Source organism: Cornus florida, unplaced genomic scaffold (genome assembly GCF_030987335.1).
Source record: "Cornus florida cultivar Cherokee Brave unplaced genomic scaffold, ASM3098733v1 CherokeeBrave_3.0.0_Hap2_Chr05, whole genome shotgun sequence".
Lineage (NCBI taxonomy): Eukaryota > Viridiplantae > Streptophyta > Magnoliopsida > Cornales > Cornaceae > Cornus > Cornus florida.
The window spans coordinates 104248383-104272742 of record NW_026775575.1 but is presented as its reverse complement, the minus strand read 5'-3'; the positions used below and the strand labels follow the sequence as shown (position 1 = coordinate 104272742).

General features: G+C 34.4%; 2 protein-coding genes across 2 annotated transcripts in view; one reads left to right on the top strand and one right to left on the bottom strand.

Moving 5' to 3' along the window:
• Positions 1 to 733: 733 nt before the first annotated feature.
• Positions 734 to 5963, bottom strand: LOC132308181 (beta-amylase 1, chloroplastic-like). Its single transcript, XM_059806200.1, has 4 exons — positions 5240 to 5963; positions 2073 to 2283; positions 1853 to 1969; positions 734 to 1684 (listed from the first exon to the last, which is right to left on the bottom strand). The coding sequence occupies exons 1-4, from the start codon at positions 5761 to 5763 to the stop codon at positions 893 to 895; spliced, it is 1644 nt and encodes a 547-aa protein (XP_059662183.1). The 5' UTR covers positions 5764 to 5963; the 3' UTR covers positions 734 to 892.
• Positions 5964 to 13509: 7546 nt separating this feature from the next.
• The window catches only part of LOC132309891 (ABC transporter F family member 3), a 14447-nt gene continuing 3596 nt past the window's right edge, over positions 13510 to 24360 (top strand). The window contains exons 1-13 of the mRNA XM_059808152.1: positions 13510 to 13872; positions 14275 to 14490; positions 14819 to 15011; positions 15863 to 16071; positions 16202 to 16360; positions 18517 to 18645; positions 18734 to 18835; positions 18962 to 19108; positions 20245 to 20307; positions 20610 to 20656; positions 20843 to 20902; positions 21162 to 21244; positions 23664 to 23800. Of these exons, the coding sequence (XP_059664135.1) occupies positions 13669 to 13872; positions 14275 to 14490; positions 14819 to 15011; positions 15863 to 16071; positions 16202 to 16360; positions 18517 to 18645; positions 18734 to 18835; positions 18962 to 19108; positions 20245 to 20307; positions 20610 to 20656; positions 20843 to 20902; positions 21162 to 21244; positions 23664 to 23800 (1749 nt within the window). The 5' untranslated portion in view covers positions 13510 to 13668. The remainder of the gene's footprint in view (positions 13873 to 14274; positions 14491 to 14818; positions 15012 to 15862; positions 16072 to 16201; positions 16361 to 18516; positions 18646 to 18733; positions 18836 to 18961; positions 19109 to 20244; positions 20308 to 20609; positions 20657 to 20842; positions 20903 to 21161; positions 21245 to 23663; positions 23801 to 24360) is intronic.

The window sequence follows — 24360 nt, the reverse complement described above, 5'->3', positions numbered from 1 at the left end:
TATATAATATAAAAATGATTATAATAATGACATAATTTTATTTTCTAATTCACAGAGCAACTCTTAATATAAAAATTATAAATGAATTAAAGTTTTATTAGACTATTACTGAATAGATATATAATAAAAAAAATTTATATTAGTATCTAGTCGTGTCCACGACATACCCATGTCAAACTTTTTTAAAATTTGACATGTCGACATATCAGTGTCTGTGCTACTTAACTATCAACCAAGTAGATTTTTAATTTTTGTACAATATTTTACTTTTCAGTTCTCAGAAAATAAAAAATTGTTGTTTAGAAAATTAAAACCCATATTATTTTGACAACGAAGTCCTTTGGAGTAATGGCTAATAGAGTACGGCCATAACCCAGCATGGACAAGCCCCCCAGAACGTGCTCAAATAACTACCCAGCCTGAAGCTGGGTACCCATGCATTGTGGAGAATCATCACTGTATTTGAATCTGTAACAGGTCCCATTTTCTTTCAGATAGTCAACAATTTGAAATGTGCAGTATGGTCTTGAGTCAACCGTTGTCGTGTGACATGATGACATCCATTCATTGAGAGTGAAGAATCTACATTAGTTGCATTCCAAAAAAATAAAAGAGAAGAAAAATCGATTTCATTGTCAAGTTTAGAGTATTAAGCTGATATAAAGCCATCCATTTCCATAAAATCAGGAAGGCAGTGTTCCATCTATGATACATTAAAATACTTCTTCCAGTATAAAAATAAGAAACTAGATCAAATCATTAAAAAATGATGCATTGCTACACAATTCACAACAATAAATTAGAAGTCGTCATGCATTTGGTATACACATCAAATGGCGGCGGGTGAATATATAAATTAGCAGCTATGGTGCAAATGAGATGAAGCTCTTTCCTAATATGCAAACACTGCTCCAACATTAACAGCAGCTGATGTAGAAGACAGGCATATATCACCTCCTCCAAAATCTAGCTTGGCCCGAAAAATATTGGCATCCGACATTTGCTTCACAAAACGAGTAAAACTGACCCAATTATGATATTCAAACAAATTTTTGTCCATTCTATTGAAGTTGAATGAAAAGGATGGTGTTCCTAAACCATCTGAGTAAAATTTTGACATCTTTAGCACCTGTTGGAATGATCCATCATCCAAACTAGCTGCAGAATTTTCACCTTCCAGGGGTATATCACAAATCCTTGCGGCCAATAGAAGTTGTTTAAGAAAACCTTCTGGGCTACTGACTGGGTTCATCTGCTGCTCTTCTGCATCTTTCATTTCAAAACATGTACAACACAAGGTAAACCCATACCTGCCAAACATGCGGGCAATTGGTAAGTATCCATCTCTAATTAAGGTATTGTAATAACCAGCTGTTAACTCAGACGGATGAGACTGTGTTCTGTAATGCCAGTGGATCCCAGCCACTTTTCCTGATGTGCCAACTTCAATACCCCGAAAAATGGTCTCTGCTTCCCTGCATATCCTCTCCCCATGCAGAAGCAGCATCCCTGAGTACCACTCAAGAAAAAAATCCCCATACGGTGTATTCCAAGAGCCATCACTTCTGAAAAATTCAGTATTTTCGGGATTGTGCATCAAGTTGCTAGCACCAATAGGACCCCCATTTGCCCACTCAGGCATCCCTCTCTTTCGGGCACAAGCATTTAAAGATGCAAGCATATACTGCAAGTAGAAAAAACAAAAAGAATCAAATCATTATAGAGATAGGCATAAACTAAAATGTCCTAGAAGAAACATTGAGCAGGTAAGAGTTGAAATGATCTGAAACTGACACAGGTACCTATAGAAGTTCAAATACAAGCCTGTAGATAACTGGGCCTTTCTGCATACCTTATCATAGCATTGAAACTCTCCAAGTTCACGAGAGCGCCAAGACCAAGTTAGCTTCTGAGAAGGACACGAAGGGTACCTCAATTCACCAGCAGGACCCATGCCAACTTGAATCCCCTGCAAATGGAACGCAAGACACCATGGACACCATGAACACTAGAACTCCATAGCAATCGATCCACATATAGACCAAAAATATATATAGTAACAATCATCTTACAGTTATAATGCCACCAAAAAATGGTCTAAAAGTGTCTCTGAAATTCCTCATAAAATCTGCATATGCTTGGATTGGTGATCGTCCATGCAGAACAGGAAGAATGTCACATCCTAAGGAAATGTACTCCATATTTCTTCTTCCAAACCTGTCAGAATATGCTAAATCTGGATCTTTATCCATTTCTTCAAGCACCCATTGAGGAAGAGGAATCCTTCAACACAGAATAGGAGAAATTCTGAACCACTAAACACATGAAAGAAAAGTTTCGAACATGAAAACGTTTATTGAATGCATAAAGAGTTCCAAGATTTAATCAAAGTCTATCTTATTTCAGACAAAACACAATACAAGTATGGCTTACAATGAATCTCGAACATCAACAAATTTCATTTATATCACCTTGCAAATTCTTCAAAGTTGGTGCTAGGATATAATAGATCAATTTGACCCTTAAAATTCTATAAACGAAGCTAAAGTGCATGCGCATGTGGTCCTGTAGTCTTTCCCAAACTACAATGTTGTTGTTATTATTTGTCCCTTTTTTCCTTCATATTCTTCATGTCCATAATATATTCCTTCTATATACATATCGATTTTATTGATATGTACAAACCCCAAGGGGTTGGCTCAAGTGGGTAAGTCACTTGGCCCTGGTGTCTCGTGATTCATGAAGCATCAGGTCTAAGGTTCGACTCCTCTTGAGTGCAAACAATTCCTTGAGGGGGGTGTGTGAGTATCAATTAGGGAATAAATAAATAAAAATAAAAGATTTTACTAATATGTAGAAACACATACTACAGATATACATATTGTTGCAGCTTTGCACCTACTTTTCTATAAATGCATACACACACACACACACACACACACACACATAAATGGACACTCGATAGTTGCACACACTTCATGCATGAGATGGTCCTCGAGTAAATTAAGAATCTTGTATTTCATAAAATTTGGGAGCAAGATATGCTGAAGTGTGGATGATTATCACAAGAGATTCCCAACATATCAAAAGATTCCAAGAGCCAAAGATCTATGAATTAGCCCATGCTTGGCCAGCCAAGCAGACAAACGATCCTTAATAATGCAATTTAGATATCACTTCAAAGAAATTTTCCACTTAAAATAAAGTAAAATTTTAAGTGATGGAACTGAAGACTTAAAAATTCAAGCAAATATCAAAGTTCTTGATTTACAATTAGCACTTAATAAATACTTAGGTGAGGCTCCTTCCACTATTTGACTAACATGTAAATCTTCATAAAAGCTTGATTTTTGAAATTGTATATATGCCATATCCTCCAAATATTTTGCACCTACTTGGGTTGGTTCCTCGGTCGACAAAAACAACGCCTCAACAATGGACCTCATAAATGAGAAAAACAAGGTTAATTCATACCTAGCCAATAGCAGGAACTCTCTCCCATATAGATTCCAACAACACCGTTTCTCTATGATTGACTATGCACAATCTCACATGAGTCCTATACTATAAGATTTCCATTCCATAATATGCTCCCTAAAAATCTAAACTCTACCATCTTGCTATGCCATCAAAAATTGTCTCAGCACAAGCACCCCAATGTATCCTATGCTTGCTTGGCCCAAAAGCAATACCCAGATAGCTTGAACTTGGTGCATGGTCACCACGTGAACTGAGGATTACACGATCCATATACGATCCTAAGGACTTGCAAATTCACCAAGGTGTATATTCTATGTGGTTTATATCTCAATGCATCTCGGACGGGGAAAAAAGTGATGTCAGTGTCCTCTTTGACATATGATCTTCATTTGTCTTCTTTGACATCCAATCATCATGTGTCATCCTTGACATCCAATCATCATGTGTCATCCTTGACACGCTTCACAACCTTCACTTCACCTATAATATTCTCCTATGGTTTTGCAACATCTTCCTTTGATCACGTCATCCCAACACATAAAGCTTCTATCACCAAATGTAATTTATACCCCTAATCCTATAAATAAAGTGTGACCCTACCCTATACACACTGACACGCGGCTAAGGAGTGTCCTGGAGTTTGAATTCTTTTTTATTTTTATTATTATTTTTTTCAGTTGGACTCAATTCTAACACAATTGGAATATGTCGAATTACAAATTATGAGGGTTCTAGCCCCATTTAGGGCAAAAAAATGTGTGAGTTGCTTATGTACATATTTATGATTTATATGATATAGAGCATATCAATTATTAAAAGCACGCTTTTGTAAAGTCTAAAGCCTACTAAAAAGCACAAGTCCGAGGGCTTTATTTTGGCATGACTAAAAGGTCCGTGTCTGTAGTAAGTAGAGGTGCTCTTGTTGAGCCTTAACAAATCCAAGGCATTTTTAAGGTCCACGTAAGTAGTAGGCAGAGGCACTCTTGTTGAATCTTAATGAACCTAGGGCTTTTTAAAGTCCAGACGCGCCCTGAACAATTCTATCATTTCTTTATTCTAATTAATGTCCATGTCTATATAAGTAATAGCTAAATTAGACATTTAAAAACTTTTGGATTTTCTTCCATAAAAGTAGTTGGAGTTATTCAAAAGGTGGGTTTTTAGAAAAAGAGGGAGAATTTCTAAACCGTGTGATTCTATAAAAAAATTGCAATAAAAAAGAATATAAAATTGAAAGATAGATTTTAGTAGCAGGAATTAGTTTGCTGGTTTTCAGTGCATGTACATTCCACCCCCCCTCCCCCCCCCCCCCCCCCCCCAAAAAAAAAAAGTCCTGCTTTGCCGCTAAATGCTGCACAAACAACTTCTGTCAGTGATCCATAATCCCAAGTCTAGAAGGAAGCCAGTAAGCATGATTTCAAATAAGTGAAAGAAGTATTATTCTCATGCTGCTAAAATCCAGTGGGAGGATTTACAATCACCACCTCCCGGATACTAAACCAAATCTACATGTCAAGAGAGCCACATAAAGCAACAACATCATCATTAACTATAGAATTGTCTGATTGAGAAGGAATGTGCATCTACTTATACCATGCACGTTATTCATTAAGATCAATCAATCTACACATCCAGCAAACAGAGGCAAAACAATCACCCTCACCAATTGAAGTAAACCGCGACCACATTGACCCCCTAAACGATAATAGTTTAAAGTAATCAAAGAAAGAGAAACATAAGAGAATTCAATAAAACAAACCAGAAAGGATCGCCAGGCCCTGTACCACACTGATGAAACGCCATGACCGCTCGAACCTTCAATCCACACCTTCGTGCCAACGACACAATCTCCACATACCCCTGCCAATCGTAAACCCTAGGCGCGTCCCTCTCCACAAGCCCCCACCAAACCTCCATCACCACGCCTTCCACGCCGGCCGCCACGAGCGCCCGAAACGACTGCGCCATCGCCTTCCGCCTCCGCATCTGCCCCGAAGGGTTGACGGCGTCCGCCGGCAGCGTGACGAACACCGGCGATCCCTTCCGGTGACTCTGGGCGGACACTCCGTGCTGAAGCTCGTATTGGAGATCGCCATTATCCGGGGACACGAAGCCATTCGACGGCGTGGATGAATTGAAACGAGAGGTGATCGCGAGGCGCCGTGTGGGCAGGCGAGTCCGGTGAGATCGGATCGTGAGGAAGCGAACGAACCGAGTTGACTCGGTTCGAGTACAGCAGAAGGGGGGTGAGAAGCTCGGAGCAGAGGATGATGCAATCGCCATTAGAGAATGGATGATTCAGAGCTAGGGTTTCAAAATTTTCATTCGTTCCAGGGGGTTGAGAGAGAGAGTTATGGACGAAGGGTGGTGATGATTTCGAGCGATTTATGAAATGAGTTAGCGAAACGAAGGTTGTACTCAACGAGGACCAGGTGAGTGAGACTGGCAATTCATGTTTCATCTGGAAAATGAATGTACAGTTATGTTTGGGCCTCCCAAATTGAGGAGGGAGTTTTTGGACCCCAGTAATGAGCGGTCTCGATTGGCTGATGGGATGTGGTTAACAAATTATTCCTGTTTTTTCTTTTAAACGTGATTACAAAGCTCATAAATCCCCCTTTTTTCTGTTTTAAACGTGGATTACAGTGTGATATGTTTTTTTATGAAAAATAAATAAATTAAATTAAGAAAAAAGTACTACTTTATTTAGAAAATGATATTTAATTCAATGGGTTGACTTAAATTATTAACAAAAGGGCTGGATATCTTTACATATACTTTAAGCGAAACCTATATTTATCACTTAATATATTCTACAAAATATAAAAGGGGATAAAAACAGTATTTCATATTTAACTTATGTTTAGAGCAACATTGTTAGCATATTAACACACATTCAAGTTCAAACTACGTGTTAGAAAAACATTAATTATTACAACCAAAAATCAACTCATAATTCCTTATAAAATATTCGTATCACCTATTCAAATCAAGTACTCTCTAATTATATCATGCTTTGTGATGCATATTACTAAATTAAGTCACATAAAATGAGAGCACAAACATTTATTGAGAATAATTATGTAACTTAGGTAAGAAATAATAATAAAAATAAATAAATAAATAAAATAACCTTCTCCATTATCAAGCAAGAATCTCATTTATGGCCAATTACATCCCATTGTTTATTCCCTTCCAATTTTGCTGTTGTATGAAGTGATGGATGTATGTCTTTAAAAAATCAATCAACCATTTAACTAAGAATTGCATTTTTTGGACCAGCTAAGTCATTCAACCTTACAAGTCATGTCCTTTTTTTCTCTTTTCCTTTGACATTTATCCTTCTTCCTACCCCAAAATTCTCAAACACAATATTACATTTAAAAAGTATGGTGAAAACATTGCAAATAATAAGTGGAAACAACTAGGAGTCCTGATTTCAATGATACTTTCTCTCGACTTTGAAAATAAGTTATCCTTCTCACAAATTTAACATTTTATCGATGAAATTTTTTCAGAAATGTAATTAAAAGATAAATCAATTTTTTAACCTTCCAAGAGAACAATATAAATGATCTTTAAATTTTTCACCCCCAAATCCTCTAACCTACATCCAATTTTTTACCTTACAAATCATCAAGCCTACATCCAATTTTTTACCTTACAAATCATCAAGCCTACATCCAATTTTTACCACTTAGGCTATGCGTAGATCCATTAATGTTTAAACTACCATCATTATTGCCCAGTCGACTGCATTTAATAGTTGTACTATAAACTTAACACGCACACATGGCAAAAATAGTGGTGTCAATTTAAACCGTCATATCCTACCCCTTATTAGGACGGTTTGGGATTATCAAAACCAGTTACTAGTATTTAGTTTAAAATCTGCAAAGCCCTGAACTCGCTCCGATTAATAGTAAATATATAAATATATATTATTTTATTACCTATAAATTTTATTTTTACTTTATTTCTTATTATAATTTTCAAATTTAACTATATTTTTATTATTATGATTGTTAAATATTTGACTATCTAAAAAAAAATTACAAACTTAATGTAAAATTTGTTCAAGTTTGAATTGTTTTTCTTAAAAAAATATGTATATTGGGGCACCCCAAATCCACCCCAACTTTCGATGTGAGGCACCCTGAATGAGGTTTGGAAAAATATTTTCATTGATGGGACGGGTTTGGGAGGGGGGTGCCCCATCCCGAACTCGCCTCGTTGACATTCCTATGTGAAAATAATTTGTATTAGACCTGTCATATGTAAAAATTTGTTAGATGCCTCCCTAAAATTATCTATTTGTAAAAAGAACATTTAATTCTTTATTTCTTATTATTCTTCTTCATTTATATATATATATAATTTTTGTTATCTTTTTTTTAAAAAAAAAAAAAATGCATTATCTTCCTTCAATTATAATCTAATTTTTTACCTTTTAAAATTATCTCATATTTTTTCTTTTTATTTGCTTCTTCTTCTTCCTTTTTGTTTTCTTTTCTTGTAAAATTTTATTTTCTTGCATGATTTATGTGCAATAACTTTATATTCCCTCTTCTTATTCAATTTTTACATGTATTCTTTCAAATTATTATTAGAATTTTATACATTTTCATTAGAATGAAAAATAGTAAAAAGATAAACAAATCCCAAAAACACATTATTGCACGGTCAATACACTATTATATTTTGACTTGTTGTCTCGTTAACTATTAGTAGTTGTTTATTTTAAATTTTTATTTTTTGGGCCTTGCTTATGCCCTCATAAACCAAATACTTGGCTTTACCCTTGAGTGAAAGAAAATAATTGGGCCCTTGGATACTTAGAGGGATCATGACCTATAATCCTAAGGACCATGTAAGGTAATGACCAATCAGGTCGAGGACCATTGGGTATTACCTATAAAGTTTTGACACTATAAATACATGAACACAAGCATTTGGGGCAAATTAAACTCACACATTTAACTCCCATAGCAATAAGAATTTGTCATTCCTACCTTAAGCATGAATCCAACCACAACTAAACTACTCCGCGTATACATGATAAGCATTCTACATGCCACGTGTACGTAATAGATTTACAACATCTTTTGAAACTAGTTTGTTGTATTCACTAAAAGACCTCATTGATACACAAACAAATTTTAGCGCTACGTTAGGTCACTACTCTAAGATATTCAAAAGCTTTGAATGGTTATCACCAACGAGCAAATCAAACCTTGGTAGCGTGTCAGGTCATGTAAAAGCCTCAAATGGTTATCACCAATGAGCAATCAAAACCTAGCAGCGTGCTGAGTCATTTAAAAGCCTCGAATGGTTATCACTAAAGAGCAATCAAACCATAGCAACGCGCTGGGTCATTCAAAAGCCTTGAATGGTTATCACCAACGAGCAAATTAAACCCCGATAGCACGCATGGTTATTCAGAAGCCTCAAATGGTTATCACCAACGAGTAAATCAAACCTTAGCAGCGCGTTGGGTCATTTAGAAGCCTCAAATGGTTATCACCAACGAGCAAATTAAACCCTAATAGCGCGTTGGGTCGTTCAGAAGCCTCGAATGGTTATCACCATAAAGCAATTAAGCCCTCATGCTATGACATTCAAAAGAGGCTTTGAATAACGCATTTTTTTAAAGCAACTGAACAACCATACCTTTCTACACTACCAGGAACTTCAAGACTTTTGGGTAAATCAAAAGACAAAATCATGGGCAAACATTTTGAGATACTGGTAGGGTGTTCTCGAGTATGGGGAGCTTCTCCCCATAAAGATCTATAAAAGGATTTGGTTTAGTGGATGAGAAACTAGATCATGCTTGGTAAACAAGCCTGGTTAGTGAAACGGTGGATATGCTATGAAAAATAAATTTCGCATCACATTTAATGCCCTGACATAGCCACGATCAACTTGGCTATTACCAGGTGTAAATTAATTATGACACAAATGCACTTAATGCAATAAATAGAGTTAACCAGTAAGTTTCAGGACTTGATCAGAGAAAATGACCTCTTAGATTCTTAGAGTCATCGTGACTACTTCATTAGCCATGACTTATAATGATGTGACCTTTGGTTAAAATATCTAATGTGTATTAAGGATATAAATAGGAGCCTCTACACAGGCATTAAAGGGCAGAAAACAGATCAAATAAAAAGGACATTAAGTTGATCTTGATAATGCATCCTCTATCTCCACCAACGTACCTACTAACCAATCTACTTTCTCTTCCATCTCCAACCTTTTCTGAATCTTTCACATTTGTGTTTAAAGATATAACCATTTGTTTACAATTAATTTGTCTTAAGAAAAGACTCTCCTGCATAAACTAAACAAACTTATCATGGCGTAGCAGAATATCTAATAATATGATGGTTACGTTAGTTAAATATTAGGTACATAGGGTACCTATTTCGTTCGTTTGAGCGTACTCTAACTCTAGTGTTTTGTTGTCATAAAATATTTACGAAGAAAAAAAATATATTAAAATATAACAAAAATAATTTATTCATTAATTTTTGGTAAGTTATTTTACACGCTTCACCCGACGAGCTCGACCTCAACCTAGACCTATGTCAAACACCGAAAATATATATATATATGTGTGTGTGCGTGTATTTTATCCGAAAAATGAAAGCATTATTCGAAAAATACACGAAAAATGAAAGCATTCTTCGAAAATAATATTCTATAATATACAATATTGACTAACAGTGCACATTGGTTCAGTTGTAGGCTTTGTGGCCATATAAACCAATCCCGATAGGGGCGCAAATCCTCTAGAGTCTGTTTTTCCTGCAGTCCCCTACAGTTTATAGTGTTGAGGCCTTACTTTGGCCACGTATTTTATTTTAACAATTAAAATTGCTTTCTCCGGGTTTACATGGTTGAGGCCTTGCTTTGGCACGTATTCCATTTTAACAATTAAAATCGCTTTCTCCGTTATCTCCGTTAACGGAACTTTTTATTAAAAAAAAAAAAAAAGGAAAAAGAAATAACAAGAGTCAAAACATTAGTGACATTAGTTAATGAACACTGTGTCAATACTTAGTTTTAATGGTGAAGGTGATTAGTGTGCCTATTCATTAAACTTCATAATGTTTTTTTTATCATAAATATCAACTAATAACCTCTAGAATGTGTAATTGCTGCATATATTTAATACAAAAAATTTTGGGTAAGACATTGGTTACTAATGAGGCCAACTCAGTTCAAACAATCAATTATGCAAGATTTTACATTCACTATAATGCTTATTGAAGATTATAGAAGAAAGCCCTACAATTATCCAAGATTTTAGAAACACTAGAATGCCTAACCAATGTCAATTTCAACTAAAAAAGCCCATAATTTAGACTAATAGATAACAAATGAAAGAATTAAAAATTCTTAAATTTATTTGTGCCATTAGTTATTTAGCACTGTGTCAATACCTAAATTTGATGGTGAAGGTGATCAGTGTGCTTATTTATTAAATTTCACAATGTTTTTTCTATTATAAATATCAAATAATAACCTCTGAAATGTGTAATTGCCGAGTACATTTAATACCAAAATTTTTGGATAACACATTGGTATTTAATGAAGCCAACTCAGTTTAAAAAAAAAAATTATACAAGATTTTACATTCACTACAATGCTTATTGAAGATTATAGAAGAAAACCCTACAATTATCCAAGATTTCAGATAAACTAGAATGCCTAACCAATGTCAATTTCAAATAAAAAATATCATAATTTAGACTAACAGATGACAAATGAAAGAATAAAAAATTAATAAATTTATGTGTGACATTAGTTATTTAGCACTGTGTCAATACCTAATTTAGATGGTGAAGGTGATCAGTGTGCCTATTTATTAAACTTCACAATGTTTTTTCTCTCATAAATATCAAATAATAACCTTTGGAATGTGTAATTGCCGTATACATTTAATACCAAAATTTTTGGATAACACATTGGTACCTAATGAAGCCAACTCAGTTCAAACAATCAATTATGTAAGATTTTACATTCACTACAATGCTTATTGAAGATTATAGAAGAAAACCCTACAATTATCCAAGATTTCAGATACCCTACAATGCATAACCAATGTTAATTTAAACTAAAAAATATCATAATTTAGACTAACAGATGACAAATGAAATAATTAAAAATTCATAAATTTATGTGTGACATTAGTTAATGAACACTGTGTCAATACTTAGTTTTGATAGTGAAGTTCACTACAATGCTTATTGAAGATTATAAAAGAAAATCTTACAATTATCAAATATTTTAGATACCCTATAATGCATAACCAATGTCAATTTCAACTAAAAAAGATCATAATTTAGACTAATAGATGACAAATGAAAAAATAAAAAATTCATAAATTTATGTGTGACATTAGTTATTGAGCACTGTGTCAATACCTAATTTGGATGGTGAAGGTGATCAGTGTGCCTATTTATTAAACTTCACAATGTTTTTCACTCATAAATATCAAATAATAACCTCTAGAATGTGTAATTGCCGCATATATTTAATACCAAAATAGGCACACTGTCAAATGAAAGAATTAATACCAAAATAGGCACACTGACAAATGAAAGAATTAAAAATTCATAAATTTATGTGTAACATTAGTTATTCAACACCGTGTCAATACCTAGTTTTGATGGTGAAGGTGATCCGTGTGCCTATTTGTTAAACTTTACATTGTTTTTTCTCTCATAAATATTAAATAATAACATCTGGAATGTGTAATTGCCGCATACATTTAATACCAAAATTTTTGAATAACGCATTACACATTTAAGAGCTATTATTTGATATTTATGATAGAAAAAACATTGTGAAATTTAATAAATAAGCACACTGATCACCTTCACCATCGAAATTAGGTATTGACATAGTGCTGAATAACTAATGGCACAAATAAATTTAAGAATTTTTAACTCTTTCACTTGTTATCTATTAGTCTAAATTATGATCTTTTTTAGTTGGAATTGACATTGGTTAGACATTATAGTGTTTCTGAAATATTGGATAATTGTAGAGTTTTCTTCTATAATCTTTAATAAGTATTATAGTGAATGTAAAATCTTGCATAATTGATTGTTTGAACTGAGTTGGCCTCATTAGGAACCAATGTCTTACCCAAAAATTTTTGTATTAAATGTATGCGGCAATTACATATTCCAGAAGTTATTATTTGATATTTATAAGAGAAAAAACATTGTGAAGTTTAATAAATAGGCACACTGATCACCTTCACCATTAAAACTAAGTATTGACACAGTGCTCATTAACTAATGTCACTAATGTGTTGACTCTTGTTATTTCTTTTTTATTTTTTTAATAAAAAGTTCCCTTAACGGAGAAAACAATTTTAATTGTTAAAATGGAATACGTAGCCAAAGCAAGGCCTCAACAATGTAAACCCGGATAAAGCGATTTTAATTGTTAAAATGAAATACGTGGCTAAAGCAAGGCTTTAACAATATAAATTGCAGGGGACGGCAGGAAAAACAAATTCCAGAGGATTTGCGCTCATCCCGATAGAGCCATACAATTTGATTCTTTTATGAAATTCACAGTAAATTCATAAAAATCATTCCTATTTAACTAAAAATGGAGTTTGTTGAAATATTTATATATATTAGATTAATCTTAGAAGACACTCTTTAAACATATATAGTCAAAATAACCTATTAAAAAAATAAGATATAATTGAAAAAGAAATGTAACATTTTATATTTTATAATGCACGAGATCTAATTTTTTTTTTTTTGTTACATTCGGTTTCTTTAAATAATAGTTATCGAATTTAACTTTTTCCAAAAGATAAAAAATAAAAATAAAAATCAAATCAATTTTTTTATTTTCACAAATAAAATGAACTACTGCTATCGGGATTAAATGTAATTTATCTCAACCGTAGGATAAAAAAAAAGTTATCGATTCGATGATTGAGAAATTGACAACGCTACACAACACGTCGTCGTACGCAGTAACAGACCACAGAATTTCCCAAGCAAATTTGAGAGAGTGAGAAAGAGGAGGCTGCAGTTTTTTTCTCCCGTCCCATTGTTGTACTGTCGGGGGCTGGGGTTTTACTAGTTCTTTCTATCCCTCTCGTTCTCAATCTTCGCCAATACCATCTGTGACTAAATTTTGGATGCTAAGATGACAGAGGTGGCCAGTAATGTCGTACACGAAGTATTAGGTCGAAGAGCTCAAGACGTGGATCAACCAATCATAGACTACATCATCAATGTCCTCGCCGACGAAGACTTCGATTTCGGCGACGAAGGCGAAGGAGCTTTCGATGCCATCGGTGAGCTGCTCGTCGATTCCGGTTGCGTTAGCGACCATTCCGAGTGCCGTTCGGTACGAACCAATCCAATTCTTTACTTAATTATTGCTCTCATTCAAATGTATGATTTATTGCAACTTATGAAATTTGAATCAGTCAGTTATATCATGTCAGAATTTCAGTTGTCTGTTGTGATGAAATTTCAGAATCGATTACTTCGGTCCAGGTAGAGGAAATTTTTTGAGAGAAAAAAAAAAAAAACTTACCTCGGTAGTGTAATGGTTGTGTTTTGCAAATAAAATTTTCTAGGGTATGAAATGACGGAAAAATTCACAAGATTCAACCGAGCAGACAAATTCAAATCCTTATAGAATTTTCACGTTATTAAATAAGAATTTAAGAATTTATTTCTGTTTATACGATATATATATATATATATATATATGATTTGTATTGATTAAAAAACTTGATGGTAGGTTTGTAGCACACTATCTGACCGATTTGGAAATCATGGGCTTGTTAAAGCTAAACCAACTGTGAGAAGCCTTGCAGCACCATTGAGAATGTTTGACGGAATGGATGAAGAAGTTCAAACAAAAAAGAAGCCCGAGGTAATTGATGGTCCTGTGCTAACTGAACGTGACCGACTGAAGCTTGAAAGGAGAAAGAGGAAGGATGAGCGCCAAAGAGAGGTGAACAGATAAAAAAAAATGATTTGCAATTATATGTTGTGAATGTCATTCTTGGAAGTTATTATATCAGTTGTATTTGATTAAATCACATCCATAACGGATGATTTTGTTGTGATTATGGGTACCTATCCATGCTCAGTTTTGATATAATTAGAACGAGTCAATTTTCATCACTGTTTACCTATGCTCAGTTTAGATGGTCATTAAGTTGTGATTGCAATTGAGTGGCGTCATCATTTACCGATGTTGTTCTTGAATCTTGACCAGGGGACTGGTTTTTTTGGTTCCCGCCTTCATTCTTATTCTTCACCATCATCTGATTATACAGGCACAATACCTAATGCACTTAGCAGAAATGGAAGCAACCAAAGCTGGAATGCCTGTAGTATGTGTGAATCATGACAATAGCGTTGATGGACCAAATATCAAGGATATTCACATGGAGAACTTCAATGTATCCGTTGGCGGTCGTGATCTCATAGTTGATGGTTCTGTGACCCTTTCTTTTGGAAGGCACTATGGTGAGCTTATTTTCATTTTCAACATAGCCATTGGCATGGAATTTACATAAAACAAATAATGGAAATGAATATTATATTATATAGGGAGTTTAAAAAATCCGAACTTGCTGTTAGTAACTGTATCATGGGTATCTTTTTTGCTCTCGCTTCCTACATTTCCAGGCTATGTTTGAAGTGCTTGGTTGATACGAAGAATACTTGTAAATTGAGTGCCATACGGTATTATAATTTAGCCAGCAGCTACTGTGGAAGAGTTGATCTTATCATACTACAAATTTGTCTAGTGATGCTTCCATTTTATAATATGTTTATTATGTGATGCTTCCATTATATAGTATGTTCATCTTGTGATGCTTTCATTTTATAATATGTATATTATTAGATAAAAATAGATGGTGTAAAAGAACTCTACTTTGGTTCAAATCTGACAATAATAATACCTTGAAGAATCAAACTCATTTGAAATGATGTTGTGCGGCTCACATTGTGTTTGAGGCATGCACGTCAAATAAGATCAGTGTTGCAGAATCAATATATAAGAATCAAAATGGCTTAGATTTATTGAAGGTAAAATTTTCTAGAAACAAGAATGCAGTATTATTATGTGTCCAGTGTGTTTGAGTTTAAATATTTTTTAAATTCAATTTACATCACGCATTCCACTTACCCAAGGAAAAAAATAAATTACATCATGCGTTCCTTCAGCAGATGTCGAAGTGATCTATATCTTTTGTTGCTTAGTGTTCTTTCTTTCATATGATATTATTTAAGTGCTGTTTATTTGTAACAATAGTAAATACTAAATAGCCTGTACTTTTAATTTATGATACTCCCGCGTTCTCTGTTTACAGGCCTTGTTGGCAGAAATGGTACAGGGAAAACGACTTTCCTCAGGCACATGGCTATGCATGCCATTGATGGCATTCCTAAGAATTGCCAGATATTACACGTGGAGCAGGAAGTGGTTGGTGATGATACATCAGCCTTGCAATGTGTTCTTAACACAGATGTTGAAAGAACTCATCTTTTTGATGAAGAAGCTCGTTTAATTGCATTACAGGTTGAATAGATAATCTGTCATATATTAGATATAGAAGAATCACGATAGTTTATTCCTCTATTTTCTCAATGGGTTATGTGCCCATCTGTTGTTTACACAAATCTTCTGATAACTTTATGATTTTCTCAAGAGAGAAATGGATGATGAGGATGCAACTGAAAAGAGCAATGGGCAGCTGAATGGGGAGACTGACAAAAATGCCATATCACAAAAGCTCGAACAGATATACAAAAGGCTCGAGTTCATTGATGCAGATTCTGCAGAGGCTCGCGCAGCTTCCATTCTTGCAGTCAGTTCTCAAACTTACATGTTGATGATTTTGAAATGACCGCAGGACTTGACCTTTAAATTAACATTTAAAATTTCTTGGTATCTCATGCATATTTGCAAAGTTGAGTTGAATTTAAGCTCTACCTGACATCAGCAAAAATGAACATTGAAAAACTAACGTATTGTACAATGGAAACAAGGGAAAAGAAATGATAGATGGTGAAAAGAAGGATGTTAGGTCAATAGGACTTATGTTGGCATATTTCGTGAATCAAAACAGAGTTCGAATTTTTGTATTCTTATTGCTAGCTTAGTTGGATTTTTAGCAGCTAGTTAGTGTCAAGGTAAATACCTATTGGTCGTAGTCAATGTTGGAAGTCAAACTTCAAACCAAGGGCAAATTGTAATTTATTGAAGCCAAGAGTATAAAGGTAATACGAAACCCTATATGCACTCACCAAATAAGGATTCACACACTCATGCATTAGGGTTTTTATATTTCATGTTTTGATTTACAAAATCCTAATTGAATTGCATAAAAATGTTTTTGGAGACTTGTTAATTTTGTAAGTATAGAAGACATGGCACTTTAATCAATAGGCTGATCGATATGGATCGATCGACATATGTCTCGATCAAACTTTCCAGAATAGGAGTTTCCTTTTGGAATTATAAACACTAAAACCCTGTTCTTTCTATAAAACATCAGCTAAAATGAACATTGAAAAACTCATGTATTGTACAATGGAAACAAGGGAAAAGAAATGATAGATGGTGAAAAGAAGGATGTTAGGTCAATAGGACTTATGTTGGCATATTTCGTGAATCAAAACAGAGTTCGAATTTTTGTATTCTTATTGCTAGCTTAGTTAGATTTTTAGCAGCTAGTTAGTGTCAAGGTAAATACCTATTGGTCATAGTCAACGTTGGAAGTCAAACTTCAAACCAAGGGCAAATTGTAATTTATTGAAGCCAAGAGTATAAAGGTAATATGAGACCCTATATGCACTCACCAAATAAGGATTCACGCACTCATGCATTAGGGTTTTTATATTTCATGTTTTGATTTACAAAATCCTAATTGAATTGCATAAAAATGTTTTTGGAGACTTGTTAATTTTGTAAGTATGGAAGACATGGCACTTTAATCAATAGGCTGATCAATATGGATCGATCGACATATGTCTCGATCAAACTTTCCAGAATAGGAGTTTCCTTTTGGAATTATAAGCACTAAAACCCTGTTCTTTCTATAAATTTGTTTTGTTTAAATTCCTCATTATCTCTGAAAACATAGGCGCACATATAGAGAAACACAAACTAGATAGATTTTGAGCATAAGAGTGCATTCATATTTTTATTTTTGCATTCATCAATCATATTGCATTAGATTGGTGAGTGTTTTTTTTTTGAGTGTTGAAACTATATTCTTATGGAGCTGAATTAAAGATCAACACCAAACTATCAATCATCCAAGATTGTGTGGATGGATTGGTCTGGAGATCAAACTACTATTGAAGTAGCGGAATGCGTTTGGAGCGCTGTCTGTTGACATAGCAGATTGTGTTCCTGGAGTCTCTGAGTTTGAGTTTGTGGATCAGTTGGTGTGAAGAGGTAACTTCTGAGGTCATTGAACAATTAACCTAGTGTAATAGCTTTTTCGTACTTTGGATTTTGAGTTTGTTGGACTAGGTCTTGTCATTTTTTTCTTTAGGATTTTCCGTGTAAAAGTCTTGGTATCATCTGTTGTGGTTGCTTTCATCTTAGGATTGCATGTATTGTGATCAAAGCATGATTGGTTAATTGGTTATTGTGATTTAGTGTTAGTTTCAATTTCTTTTATTCTGATAATTTATATAAAATTCAAAAAGTAGTTAAATCAACTATCGATACCTAGTTCAGCCCCGTCTAGGTTTAGATAATGCATACTCTGTATCAGAGCCTATGGTTCTGCCTGTTGACACTCAATGGACAAACAATTAAATTGCACTGTAGTTGGCTGGTTGGATTGTTGAGTCAGTACGTGTTCAAAACACAACAATTGACAATGTTTACATTGCCCACATTAGTTCCTAATCGAGTTAGCTTGATCAATTTTAGCTGTCATGAAACTTTCATCATGCTGTCTCATCCCATTTTCTTGAATCATGTCTTACTAATCTAGAAGCTTTTCAGGGTCTCAGTTTTTCTCCAGAAATGCAGAAGAAGGCAACAAAAACCTTTTCTGGAGGATGGCGAATGCGAATAGCTCTTGCTCGTGCACTATTTATTGAGCCAGATTTATTGCTACTTGATGAACCTACGGTGTGTTATGCTGGACTTGTCACCTTCAGGATATTCATTTGCCAAGTAGAATTAAGTACATACTTACACAGTCTCCCTTTTGTGGCAGAATCATCTTGATCTTCATGCTGTACTGTGGCTGGAAACTTACCTGATGAAATGGCCAAAAACATTTATCGTTGTCTCCCATGCTAGAGAATTCTTGAACCTTGTGATCCCTTTTACTCTCTTAAACATGATTATTTTAATATTATTGGTATAGGCGAAATTGTTTGTAATTTTTATAGCCTTATGTCCTAACATTCTTGGATGCATGTCTTGCCAATTTCTCTTTCAGGTAGTCACGGATGTTCTCCATCTGCATGGACAGAAACTGAATGCATACAAAGGAAATTATGATACATTTGAGAGGACACGAGAGGAACAGCTTAAGAACCAACAGAAAGCATTTGAGTCCAATGAACGTTCAAGGGCCCATATGCAGGTTTGCTTTTGTTGCTCTGTTACTATAATACAGGCTGAAGCTGCATGTTCCTTTCTTTTTCATTTTTCATTTTCCTTTTCCTTATATATATATATATATATATATATATGCATATTTGGTGGTGGCGCCTTTCTTTGCGTAGTTAGCTAATGTTTTTTTATTATTATATCTATAAGATGGCCTTGGAACTACAGTGACATCCGTTTCATGATTGCTGTTTTTCATAGGCACATGCCCAACTCACTCGCCCAGCACTATGTCCCAATCTTTATATATTATTATCTCATTTAGAACATTACCATTTAATGTTGTGCTTTACTTATTTAATTTTTCTTTTCATTTTGGTTTACAAGCTGCTTGCAAGTGCAAACTATCCAAGATGACAAGATATTTACTTGTATTCTGGACCATGTCCACTTTCATGTTAGAACAGACAGTCAGATTTCACCATCAGTGCAAAAACAAGTTGGTTAAGAGATAGCGGTCGCTAGGCCAGAAACACCACTCTTTGTATTAGCACAATGAGAGCCCAGCTGCTTTTATGATATCCAAATTGAACTTTATTAAAATTTTGTCCTCCGACAGTGCTGCGGGTGGCTTCCAATTTAGAGTGGTTCTTAGTTGGCTGATTGTTTATCAACATAGATATTGATATAAGTGTTCTGTTTTGGCAAAAATACAGGATGTCAGACCAGGTCCTCCAATCTAAATGCCTTTTTCTGAGGATGGGGTTGGTTGGGGTGATTGCATGAATTTACTAAATGGAACATACATGGTTAGGCATTTTTTAAATTCTATGTGCGTATGGATGAACCATAACTAGTAAACACACGAGGAAAGTAAGACCTTCACTACAGGTTCCTTTAAGTAGAAGCATACTGTGCCATGTTTATAGTAAAAGAATTTGTAGACTTCTGTATGTCTTAAGTGTCCAAATTGGCGTGTTGTATTGACCAGTATCTGACAGGTCAATAATCAACAGGGAGGGTTCCCCCAAATATACTAGAAGGAGGTCTCCCACATATCATAGATAATGAAAAAAAAATTAAACTGCTTCTTATATTCCTTTTTCTGGGATGTTCTCCAAATTCCGAATTTTTTTATGTTTGATATGCATGCCTTTTTCTATTTTGCAGTCTTTTATTGACAAGTTCCGTTACAACGCAAAGCGTGCATCACTTGTTCAGTCAAGAATCAAGGTACTCATTATCACTACTTTTACTGTTGCTTTATCATTTATTCAAACCTTCAGGGTCAGTTCTGATTTCTGATGTATTGCTCAATTGGGCCCATGCCACAAGGTTCAGAAAGTGCCAAATGTTATTTGACAAGTTTTTTATTTACTTGGATTAGTTTGAAACATATTGTTATATTGTGTATGAGTTTGTAACATTTAATAAAAGAATGACATGTTGGTCAACCATTTAGCTTCCTTCCTACACTTGACAGTTCTCTAGAATTAATTTATCTGCCCTCTTTTCTTTTTTCTTGAATTCATCAGGCATTGGACCGGCTGGGTCATGTGGATGAAGTTATTAATGACCCTGAGTATGCACTTTTACCTTTAATATATGTGAATGCATGTGCGTGTATATCTTTTGCATATCTCATTTTTTTTCAATTGGTTTATCCCATTCTGTATGCCTACCATCTAGATTAAGATATTGCATTGATTTTGCTTCGCAAAAGAACTTCTATTGATTTTTAGTTTTTTCGGGCCTTTGTGGTATGCAGCTACAAGTTTGACTTCCCTACTCCGGATGACAGACCAGGCCCACCTATAATAAGTTTCAGGTTTGGTTATTACAACTTACAAGTGATAGGTTGGGGTTTTAATGTTATTTCTGAGTGTCTCCATTAAAAGTTACTTAAATTAATGAAAAATTGGCGTCTGCTTAAATATGTCTCGGTTTTCCACAAGAACACTGTTATATATATATATATATATATATATATATATATATATTTTTTTTTTCTATAGTTGATTAACTTATTGTGTACTTAGATCAAATGGTAATGGGAATGGGTTGATGTTTTATAAATGTGGTTGCAGTGATGCATCTTTCGGATATCCTGGGGGGCCATTACTGTTTAAGAATTTGAATTTTGGCATAGATCTAGACAGCCGTGTAGCAAGTAAGTATGTTTTCTGAATTGGTAAAATTTTATGTTTCTTGATTTATACTGGATAGTGCTGGGTGCTAATTCTGGTGAATAATTATGTTTTTCACTTGTTTATCACACATTAATCTCATATGTGGTAGTGAATATCTTTCTATTTTCAAATAACTATATATGGACCTTTTCTAATCTAGAAACCATACATTAAAAGCCGAAGGAGGGAACCCCAAAGGGTTGGTTCAAGTGGGTAAGTCACTTGGCTCTGGTGCCTCATGAAGCATCAGGTCTTAGGTTCAACTCCTCTTGGGTGCAAACATTTTCTTGGAAAAGAGACAGAAAGAGAGAAGGGGGGGGGGGGGGGGGGGGGGGGGGGGGGCGCGGTGTGGGGGGGCAGGCATCAACTAGCAGCCACGGACCTAGCATAGCCCCAGTGGGATGTATTTTGTTAAAATTGAAGAAATTCCCCCACTCAATTTTTTAAATTACTCCATTTTATACTCTTGCCCCCACTGATTTTTTGGGATCTAAAAGATACTAAAGTAATCCGGCTCTCTCTCGTTAAGTAATTAGGTTCTTGTGACTATTATTTTATTTTAAAATAAATTATCTTAAAATTCGTTTTCTTCAATGCCCACCACCCCCCCCCAAAAAAAAAAAAAAAATTCCTGGGTCAGTCACTGTCAACTAGGGGAAAAAAAAAGCAGGAGGGTTGTTCATGGGGTGTGGCACCCACTTCTCTATTAGTCCAGTTCTTCTTCTCTATTTTTCATTATATCCCCACGTCTCTTACCCTACATTTCGTTGTAATTGGTGGTATGTCATGTAAATTTCTATTTTTGGTTGGTTTACCATACTTCTCTAATGTTACCACTCGTACCCTTCTCTCATATGTATCTGGATGGGTCAAGTAAACAATTTTGGGCTACTTTCTTGCAGATTCCCAGTTAAAATAAGAATAAAAATAGTAGCAAGACTATTTTTATGTGTGTCTAAATTATTCTAAATTGCAAGGTTAAACACACTTTTTGTAGAATTAGTTTTATGGGTGACTGATTTGTTGGTTCTCTTTTGATATATCAGTAGTAGAACACCATGTTTTATATTTAATGTCTAATGGAAATATGACTTCATCGCTGCTATTAGTCACTGCGGATCCAATATTGAGTTGCAGTTTGTTGTTCGATAGCTTTTCCAAATCATAGTGCTATGCAATATAGCTGTTTTTATACTAAAAAAATAGACCATTTTATCTCATTTGCACCATTATGGAAATGCTATAATTAATTTAGGTTTGTTATGACAGTTGCATTCATTTAAGAAAAGAAATTTATAATTATTAAAACATTCAATTGGATAGAAAGTGCATCTTCCCATTTGATTTCATCTTACTTTAATTGTTTAGTTGATGCAACCGATAACAATTAACATTGTTTGTTGGAAACATGTTACTATTTTTAAGCTGATACGTTGGAAACATTTTGTTGTATATTAAAATTATGAAAGCCTTGTTGGTCAAGTGGCATAATGATATACATAACAGACATTATTGGGTAGAGGTTGAGGTTTCAAAACGTGAGATAAAGTGTGTTAGGATCCTCGTAAGTGTTTTATTGTTTGACGAAATATAGGAGTACATAAATAAAAATAGTACAATTTAAGGCATTTATACAAATAGAGGCTAAAGATAGCATGAATTCTTCTATCATTTGACAAAAATAAATAAATAATTATATGCAAAGAAACCTAAATTGGTATGAAGGATGGTTTTCACCATAATAGTAGCTTTCTTTATGTACGATGAAAAGCTATCAAGTTCTCTACGTGTCATGCTATATATATTTTCTATTTCACATTAATATATCTTATGGCATAAAAAAAAAAAATATATGAACTTTGGTATTGGCTGCTTAAACCTCAGGTCCTCACTCAACAAGTTTAATTTGGAATTAGAAGTAGAGGTTAGAAGTATATATGCTATTAGAGTTAATTAATGGGGTCACAGGAGAAATGGTGGATGGTTGAGATAGAAGGTATTAACTTAAAAAAGGACGGAAGGGGGAGGGAAGGAAAATGAAAAGAAGATTTAACAGTGGCAAATTGAATACTAATATTTTTCTGGCAATTGTTTCTTCTGGTTCAAAGACCATCTCATATAAAATTTTCCACCAATTGGATATTTTATGGTATGGTAATGTAAAGCCTGCAGGTGGAGGGCCAACTAATATTTGTAAGTGCTTACATGTGATTTTTGTATTTTGTCAAGTAAGCGGGTCCACATATCATCTCAAGGGGTTGTCTTTTACATCTAATCTTTTGGAGAACATAGAAGCACATAGATTCAACATGAAGTTTTGCTTTTATTTCATATTAGGCATGACGCTTCATTTATCATCCACTTCATTTTCTGAATCTAGAAAGGCAATTTGTTTTGCAGTGGTTGGTCCTAACGGCATTGGAAAGTCAACTATACTCAAGCTAATTGCAGGGGAGCTTCAACCAAGCTCGGGGACTGTTTTCCGTTCAGCTAAGGTATATATTACTTGGCTTCACTTGATAAAATATCAGTTATCAGTTTAAATAGACCAACAATTTGGAAGAATAATACGTAGTTACTTGCGCTTGTGAGATTGGGATTACAATTTTGGGATGATTTTTTCTAAATCTGATGTGCACTGCAGGACTTCACCCAAACATATTTATAGTATTTACCCCAACTGTAGATTTACTCACCTATGCTTGCCCTTATAGAGACTGGGATGATTTTTTCTAAATCTTGATGTGCACTGCAGGACTTTACCCACACACATATATAGTATTTATTCGAACTCCAGATTTACTCACCCAGCAGAAATTTTTGGCCATACCTAGACAGCTCAAAGTTTCTCCAATTTTTTAATGACGTCCAATTTCTTTAATTTACTGTTAAAACTTCCCAGTTCTCATTTAAGTAAAAGAAAAAAAAAATTAAAATAGGTGAAACTTATAGTAATTTCCCAAAATCTTCTGTTTTGGCTAAATATTGTGATTGTATGCAAATTGTATTCTTTCAAATTGAACCTCATTTGTTTTTGGAAAAGCAGGCGGAGAACAGTAAGAAATGCAAAAATGTTTTATTTTTAATAATATGTATG